Raw genomic sequence first — 9,746 nt, 5'->3', positions numbered from 1 at the left:
TTGTGATTTGAAAAAAATAGGTTTAAAAAAATACTGTTAGTTAGATTTAGATACATGTTTGGTAAAAATTATAATTGAAGTTTATGTATAGCAAAAAAAATATATAAAAAATGTTTAGAATTTTACAAAACTCAATTAGAAAAACATGTAAAACTGGTATACAAAAACTATATTTCAAACTCAATTTTTTAGTAAGTATAGCAACATAGAAGACTGTTTTTTTTTTACCAAATATAATATACTGTGTTTGTTTTATTACTAACGTAAAAGTTAGCGGAAAACAAAGGCATCCATCTCTGATAGTCTATTCTATAATAAAATTCTTGCAAAAGAAAAGACTAGGATAAGATGATTGAAAACTTGAGAGGGAAGTCGGGAATAAGATTCTTGCAAGCCTTAAAAAAGGTCTTCCTTGGAGCAGTTACGACGAAGAACAACATTTTCTTTCTTTCACATCACGGCAGCCATGCAAATCGAATACGAGTGATATGCAATTACCTGCTTGGTAGAACTTCATAAGCTAAATATGAGAATTGCCCTTTAATTTAATTTTTTACTGGTATATTTTTTTTTTTTAGTTTAACGTGGGTGTTCGGGCAGCTTGCGCGCACCTCGACTAATTCCACGAGCCCTGAAGTTAACGACCATGTAAGCCTCCAGTAGCCACCATATGAGCAACCACAGGGCTCGAACCTGAGATCACAGAGAGAACAAATCTCTTGATTCCAAACTTTTACTCGTATATTTTTAGACTTTGGTTTTGGTTGCTTTTGTTCCTATTCGGTTATATTCTATTTGGATTACTTTGGATTTTTTTTTTCCGAGTAGATGACTCAATATATTCTTACACTACAACGAAAAAGGCTTAATTAAATCAACTTTTTTAAAAGATGTTTTATTAGAAAATACTATATCACTCATACAGAACTCCCCCCGCATGAAAGCATGGCCCTATATATTCTCTAGTTAATTTTTATTAACACTAACAAATAAACTAAAAAATTTAGGAAAAACATTGTTCATGTATACTGATAATGAATCTCCGGTCATTGAAATTCTTACCTCTTTTCATTTTAATTGAATTTTATTTATTTTCAATTGCATCTTAAATTATGTTTATATAGTTTTATTTATTGTTATCTTCTTTAATTTACATGTTATCAAATGTGTCACTAAAGGTTTCGATGTAAAATTAGAGAACAATTTACAAAAACTAATTTTTTATTGCTCTTAAAGCTAAAATTAAAAGATGAATGATCAAAAATTGATATTTCAAAAAACAAAAAACTTTTTTTTATGTGTATGTTGTTCAAATGGCATAGAGAAGTTTAATTTGGTCCCTCATGATTCATTATTTTTCATATCCGGTCCTTCTTCTTTAGGCTTTTTATATTTCAGTTCATAAGTTTATTTTTGGTCCCTCATGATTCATTATTGTTAATTGTTTTTTATATTTTTATATTTCATATAGAAATTATTTATTTATGATTTTTTTAATTTTTTATTCAAACTTTGTTTTAATATTATGATAAATTTTATTTTAAAAAACAATACTTCATAAAAAAGACATGTCTTCGTAAAAAAAAAAAAAAACATATGAACAAGAAAAGAAGGTTTTGATTAGAGATATATATATTTTTGCTCTGAATTTCCAATCAATAATTTTTTTTCCTAATTTCTATTTTAACTGCCTTCGTTTTTTTTTACAATATGTCATACCGCTAACAAAAATAAATGTCTTTAAATAAAAACATTAATAAAGAATAGAATTTTAATTAACTGTCGCTTGATATTGGATTTGATGCATTTAAAAATATAACAAATATTTTTGGATGTATGACTCCAAAACAATTGTACATACAAAAAGTATATATATCTAACTTTCGCTTGATATTGGATTTTTTATATAAAATATTTATATGATAGTTTGCATGTTAGATTTCTAATTTATATATAATATTTATTATATGACTAGAATGCATGTTAATTTTTTGTGAAAGAGATTACAAGTTTTACTTATTTAGATACTTTTGCATGAAATTTATAATCTAAACAATTGTGATTCTTTTTGTTTAATCTATAACTGAAAACAAATATTTTACCAAAATGTTTTCAAGAATTACTGTTTAAAAATGTATGTATTATATTTCATAAGATTTCAAGAATATTTTGATAAGTCTTTATCTTATTAAAAAATAAGATGTTTTCTAATTAGAAATCATACAAATTTATCAAAGATTTGTTATTAAATTATAATCCAAAGCCTCACTTCTTTTAAAAAGTTTTGAAAAAAATAATAATCAAGATTTACTCTTTTGTTTTTTTAAGGTACGGTTCCAAGGCAACAGTGTCAATTAGCATAAATTCCAAGCAAAGGAGATCCGTTTCGCAGCTTTACAGAGACTACACATACAGAGAGAGTTACAGCATTTTGTCAACATACTCTCTCTCTCAGTCTCTCACCGAGACACAACAAGCTAATGACCGATATTGAACAAATCCTAGGAGACCTGAACAAGGACTCCTTTGTTTCCCTCTTGAAAAACATCATTGGGGAGTCCAAATATGTCCAGAACAACCCACCAGAGTTGATCCCTGAAGAAGACAGGGTTGTCACACATGTATTGAATTCTCTTCTCCCCTACAGCACCACCACTAGAGGAGGTCCCTTGATTGTGAATCATGTCTCTTGTTTCCCTAAAAGAGGCAATCTTATTGTGGAGTACCCTGGTACAGAACCAGGAAAGATCTTGTCTTTTGTTGGCATGCACATGGATGTTGTTACTGCTAATCCCAATGATTGGGTTTGTTCCTTCCTTTCTTTTTTCTTTTCTTGTTTATTGAAGTGGGGTTTGTTTGATTTTGAATTGGTTATGAGAGTTTTACAATTTCCTCATGAAGTTGTTGCTGAATTTTATTTGGGTTCTCATGTTTATGTGGTGTGGCTAAGGTTTCAATTGCATTCAAACTTACATTTTTCAGTTTAAAGTTTACACCTTTTGAGTTATTAATTACAAAATTTGAACCGGGTTTGTTTTGGTTTGAAATATTGTAATTTTATCTCAGGAGAAGATTTCGATATTTTTGCTCAGTCATTGTTTAACACTGAATGCAAAATGATGGTGATTGTTTTACATAGGAGTTTGATCCATTTTCGTTGAGCATTGATGGGGAAAAACTTCGTGGCCGTGGAACCACGGATTGTTTGGGACATGTTGCTCTTGTGACTGAACTGATGAAGAAGTTGGGGGAGACGAAGCTGAAATTGAAGTCAACAGTAGTTGCAGTCTTTATAGCCAATGAGGAGAATTCTTCCATAACAGGGGTCGGTGTGGATGCACTTGTGAAAGATGGTCTGCTCAATAAGCTGAAGGGAGGCCCTCTGTAAGGAACCTACAATTTTGCAGGAAAAGAAAGGGACATGTTATTATATAAATCATCTTTATGGTCTTGTTGATGTCTGTCTGAAGCTTCAGTGAAATTTAGTTTCATATTCTTCGTTTTTTTCCAAGGTATAAATTTGATCTAATCGATGTGATTTCGTGTTTGTAGATTCTGGATTGACACAGCAGATAAACAACCTTGCATTGGTACTGGCGGTATGATTCCTTGGAAACTTCACTTCACCGGGAAACTTTTTCATAGTGGTTTACCACATAAGGTATACTATCGCAATCTCTATTGTCTTATTAATTCAACTTGGAACTTTTTTCATGCATTTATTAACACTGGGGAAACTATTGCCACCTTTCTGATATAAATATATGAAACCTAAAAATTTTATGAATGGTTTGCTGGTTCTGCTTTTCAAAGAGGAATATTATAATATTATACGTAAACCAATGTGTGTAATTTGGATAGAAATCAAAAACTAATGAACAATACTAATGCATAAACTGATGGCTTTTTCTAGTGGAATAATAATAACAGAATTCACTGACTTTTGACCGACTTGCACAATGAAGAAAATAAAATGCAACGTGCAGAAATTTATATTGTATAAATGGATTGTGTGATTAGAAACTAGAAATAGTAAGTGATGGAGTGAAGACGATAATATGCAACATGCAGAAATTTATATTGTAAAAGTGGTTTGCTGACTATTTCTAGTAGAATAATAAGAACAGATTTTTGCTGACTTTTGATTGGCTTGCACAATGAAGATGATAAAATGCAACATGCAGAAATTTGTATTGTAAAAGTGGTTTGTGTGATTGGAAACTAGGAGTAAGTGATGGAGTGAAGATGACAAATGCAACGTGCAGAAATTTGTATTGTAAAAGTGGTTTGTGTGATTACAAATTTTAAAAGAGCAAGTGGATGGAGTAATTTTCTTTTCATTTCCCTTTTTTGTTTACGCAAATAATGATAATTTAATAAAAATTGAATTGACATAAAACTCGGTTCCATTCACCATACCTATTATCCTGGTTCGGCGGGGTCAACTTGTATGTTTCTAGTTTGCGCATTCTTTTGGGACGAAATCATCTGAGTTGCTGTGATTTTAAATCACTTTTACCACTCCATCCCACATGGTTTTAAATCATCTATTTTGATCTAAATCACTTTGTATCTGTGTGGCCATATGCCTATCTTGGAAAAACCAAGATGTTATAATGACCACAGTTTGGATTATTGGAACTGAAATAATTACATATTTGAAAGGAACTTACATGACATGAGTTATTACCTTTTCGGAAGCAAGTACTGTTTTTCCTTTTCCTTTTATAGCATGACCAATTTTAGAGTATGTTGTGTGCACATGCATGTCTATGCAAGCTGGTATTAATTTGTATAATACTGACATGCATGTGGAAAAATACCTTTTCCCCACTTTCAGCTTAGCTGTACATGCTGCATGCATTGGTATAGAACAAGGTTGTTAAAATCGCGATTCAACTCGTATGATTTTACGAGTTAATATATACTTAACGTGCTGAATCGCTTTAAAAACTCGAAAATTGATAAAATCGGGTTGAAATCGATAAAATCACAAAAAAATCACGATTTTAATACCGATTTTACGATTTCAACGTAGGAAGAAATTTTGGGCCACTTTTTTTTTTTATATCGAGATCTGCTTATAGCAGTTCAATGTTGAAAATTGTACTCGTATATGCTGACATGTCAATAATTACGTACTGCTGTCCATTACGTACTGCTTATAGAGTGAACTCCTTCCTTGACATCTTCAAGGGCATATATAGAAAAAAAAAATGGCCCAAAATAAAACGTGTGTTTTCTTCCTTATTTTTCTGTTACGACTGCAATTAATTTCTTTTTCATTATGCTCTTTGTCTATTTTATACTTGAACTATGAATGAATTTTTATTTGAACCATGTATTTTAAGGTGCTTGAACTATATATATAAAAAAAAATTCCTTACGATTTTACGATCCGAGTTTATTTTGTATTTTCTTTGCCGTGTCAAAAATGCGTTTTTGACAACCTTGGTATAGAAGTAGAAAGGAAGGTATCCAGTTTAAAGCATTTTGGATGATGAAGAGCGGATTTGAAAACAATTTCTGGAAATACATATAACCTCTTGACTGCTAATTCATTAATTTTAGAACCAGAAAATTAAGAATTTATTACTAAACTAGTTTCAATTTACAATTGACCCCTTACATGTTAGTTTCCCAGTTTTGAGAGTTTGCTAAAAAGACACGATTTTATGGCCCTTTGATGAGTATCTTTAAAGCAGTAGATTGTGCAGACATATCTAGATTTGTTTTATATAGATGATGATTTGCTCACAAAATTAAGTCAAATAAGGGACTTTCTAGTTTCATATGTGATATAAATTGCTCGCTACTTATGTCATTATAACTTTCTGAAACAATTGTTATGTAGAATATAAGATGGAGTGACATTTCCAATTTCTGCTTATTTTCTAATTTCAAGGAGTGTATTATTTGCAGGCTATAAATCCTTTGGAGCTGGGGATGGAGGCACTTAAAGAGATACAGTCTCGATTTTACGAGGACTTCCCACCCCATAAGGAAGAGCAAGTATATGGATTTGCAACACCATCAACAATGAAGCCAACTCAATGGAGTTGTAAGTTTTGTATCAGTATGCAATGATTTATTGTGGAAAGAAAATGCTTTAATTTCTGAAATCCATCTTTATTGTCGCAGATCCAGGAGGTGGGATCAATCAAATTCCTGCTGAGTGTACAATTTCAGGAGATGTCAGGTTCATAACTTTTTACAGAGATTTTTATACAAGCAACTGATATGAAAATGAAGTCTCACCATCTGTTCCTTTTCTTCTGTTTCAGGTTAACACCCTTCTATAGGTACGTTGCATGCCTTGTGTTAATCCCAGAGTCTTAGCACTTATAGAGCATGTCCTTGTAATTCTGATCTGGGTCTACTTTGTTCTGGATAACTCCAACATTTCTTTTTCCCAATAATATATCAGGTTTCTGATTTCCAATATTTTGATTATTTACAGTGTCAAAGATGTGATGGACAAACTACAAGAATATGTGGATGAAATAAATGAGAACATTGAGAAGCTTGACACAAGGGGCCCGGTTTCAAAATATGTCCTCCCAGAAGAAAACCTGAGGGGGAGGTGTGTCTTCTTTCTTGTTCTGTCACCTTGGATCTCCCCTGTTTCTGGGATGTAATTATTTTTGTTCTTAAGAATTATTTTTTTGTGTGCTATTCTCATTCATCATTTCAACCTCTTCCAGGAAGTTGTTATATATGTTTTTTTTTCCAACAGCCTTACTGTGACCTTCAATGAAGCGTCATCTGGAGTTGCCTGTGATCTTAAATCCCGTGGCTTTGAAGTGTTGTGTAAAGCAACTGAAAAAGTAGTTGGGCATGTAAAGCCTTACTCAATCACAGGGACTTTGCCACTAATTCGAGAGCTGAAAGTAAGACATATCTCCTTTTTTCCATTTTTCATGGTAACTTGCCTTTAAGTTTTCATCCGTTAGTTAATGTTTTTGGATTTTGTAGGATGAAGGTTTTGATGTTCAAACTACAGGCTACGGTATGATGCAATTGCTTCTTTTCATCCTTTATTTTTAATCTCACTGTATAAACTCAAGCCTTATAGATGCTAGGGTGTAATTAAGATTGTCGTTATCTGTCGAAGGAATTTGTGGGGCTAATTTACCCATATATACTTACTTCAGAATACATTAGAAACTTTGAATTAATCCACACTTTCCAGTCCGTAGTTTCATTTCATATCCTTCTTTCTTTGTTTTGTCCTTCTTGCCTTCAATCTCTTTAGAGCTCATTGGAAGAGCTTGAAAATTCACCATGAAAATGGTTAAGCATGTGGTGAATTCAGAAAGAACAAAAAAAAAGCAGTAGGATGGATGTACATTAACAAATTTTTGTGGCTGGTGTAATCATTAGGCAAATATGCAGGTGTTAATTTGGTTATCCATTAGGCAAATACACATTATTCTGCATTATTAGTCTTGTAGTTGAAAGTCTAAAAGGTGCATTTTGGTATCATCTCAACTTTGACAGCTTTGATTTGATTTTTTTAATTTTTTTTTTCATGTATGAAGCTGAAAGTAGCTTATTCTGAGAGTTTACTTAGTGCTTCCCTGAAGTTGTACTCTATGTTACAGGACAAACAAGATGCAAAATACAATAACAACTCACTATATAGGCTAGGGATTGAGCAACAAAGGAAACCTAGACCTACTGCATTCATTTTTTTGTCTAACTCGCACTCTTTTGGCTAATGATTTAGCCTTCACATGAGCATTTATTGAAATCTAGAGAAAGCTAGTCACCATTCCTTGAGAAAGGTCAGGTATCCAACATGAGGTGAAAACATCCCCTGGGAGATGGTGTTTCTAGAATCCAATGTGTAATATAAGAAGGCTACTTACCAGGTTTCTATCCGAGTCTGAGTGGATGCTCAAAAAATTTATCTCTGAGCTTTTACCAGAAATATGGTGTTGAAAGAGCTTTCTTGCACATGGACCTTAAAAACCCAACCAACCTATGGTATAATTCCATAAATATTACCATTGGAGACTCAAAAGTACTTGTAGTTGCCATTTTCTGAAACCTCTATTTAATTGTGGAGTTAAGGTTTTAAGTTCTTTTTTTTTTCAATGATTATTCTACTATTTATCAATTTGTCCTCAGCATCATGGTTAAGTGAATAGAAACTCGTTGAGTGGATGATCATTCATTCTACACCGAAACTCTTCATCCCTGTGCAGGTTTAATGGCCACATATCATGCCAAGAATGAGTACTGCCTGCTTTCTGATATGTGCCAAGGCTACCAGATTTTTTCCAGCATCATCAGTCAATTAGAAGCTTGATTTGCAACGAAGTGGATGTCATAACAATACCACCAGATTCTAGATGAGAAGCGTGTTATGTTAAAGAAATAAATGACTATCATGTAAACTCTGTTAATTTCTAGTTTTGAAGGGCATCCAATATGCTTCTTTTTTCTCTTTTTCTTTTTTTTTTCGAGTTGCCCCAGCTTCCTGGAAATTGGAACGTGATGTTTCCAATATATATCTGGATTTTGTTCCATTTATAGTTTGTCCTTGGCTTGTAGTAGATTTGGCACTTGGACATTAAGCGATGATTCTCATATCCAGCATTCCTCTTATTGAGCTCCCCTGGCAGGACTAGCTGCGTGGATGTGTTCTCTCACTAATTTGGGTGTATCTCGAAATGGGTAAATCCTAAACTAGCTCATTTTTCGTTCTTTCTTTCTTCTTCAGGTTCTGGACGAGGAAGCTCATTGATTCTCTTGATTTTATCGTTATGTAATTTTCTAGGATTTTGTATACATGTAAGCTCAAGTCACGACTAAATACTAAAATGTACATATCGCTAAATTATGTCATGATATTAGACAAGTAATTTTTAAAGTTTTTTAAATTTATTGAATTTTTTTTTTTAACGAGGCACCTGTATGTATATAAAATGTCATGCTCAAGATTTTTTATGATTCTTTAGCTTTGTCAAATAAGGCTGAAAATTAGCAATAGCGTGGAGTTCAAGATTCGAAAGATTAATCATAAGGTTATTTATCTTTAGTTGCTTCATAGGTTAATCATAAATTACAAATTCTTTTCCCCCTACATTGTATTATCTATAAGTTATAAAAAACACTCCATGCAAGCTCGGATACTTATCTAGCGTCTTAAAAACTTTTCAATCTCGAAACAAAAAATCAGTAATTCGGCCCTTGGATTATTTATAACTACTTTATATTAATATATCCTTCCAACATGGTTGTTGAATTTTGTTTAAATGTGCGTGCTTTTTTATTAGATAAAGAGACAAAAGCACAACTAGAGTGCGCTGAAATCATGGCTAAAATGGAGCTGGAAATCATGGTTATATTTCTACCATTGTTGGTAGAAATCTTGGTTGAAAGTGAAAAGTTTGTCCCCCGTTTATAGTCATAATTAGAGGTAAGAAGAATCATAATAAATACAGCCAATTGAAGCAGCGAGTGAGAGAGAGCTTCCATAGTAGAGGGTGAGAGAGATATGAGATAATTACAAAATGAGTGGGAGTTAAGTTGAGTAGAGTTCCTCCTCCTTTATTATTATAGATTTGTATTTTCTTTCCATATATTGATATTGACTGCTCCGTGGATATAGATGAATTATTGAACCATGTTAAAACTTTGTGTTTTGGGTCTACATAATAATCAATCGATCCTAACAATTAGTATCAAAACATTAGATAAAGAAAATAGTAGGTGTTTGATTTTTACCCAATAATAAA

At 32.3% G+C, this 9,746-nt stretch overlaps 1 protein-coding gene across 1 annotated transcript; it reads left to right on the top strand.

Moving 5' to 3' along the window:
* Window positions 1-2,381: 2,381 nt before the first annotated feature.
* On the top strand, window positions 2,382-8,888 carry LOC18096964 (acetylornithine deacetylase). The gene is made up of 10 exons (XM_006385585.3): window positions 2,382-2,804; window positions 3,140-3,384; window positions 3,553-3,661; window positions 5,923-6,061; window positions 6,142-6,199; window positions 6,285-6,302; window positions 6,461-6,583; window positions 6,737-6,890; window positions 6,976-7,009; window positions 8,211-8,888. Exons 1-10 carry the CDS (start codon window positions 2,481-2,483, stop codon window positions 8,312-8,314), a joined length of 1,308 nt encoding a protein of 435 aa, XP_006385647.1. The 5' UTR covers window positions 2,382-2,480; the 3' UTR covers window positions 8,315-8,888.
* The last annotated feature ends 858 nt before the right edge of the window (window positions 8,889-9,746 follow it).

The sequence above is a fragment of the Populus trichocarpa genome, chromosome 3 (genome assembly GCF_000002775.5).
Source record: "Populus trichocarpa isolate Nisqually-1 chromosome 3, P.trichocarpa_v4.1, whole genome shotgun sequence".
NCBI lineage: Eukaryota > Viridiplantae > Streptophyta > Magnoliopsida > Malpighiales > Salicaceae > Populus > Populus trichocarpa.
This window is presented reverse-complemented; position numbering and strand designations above follow the sequence as displayed.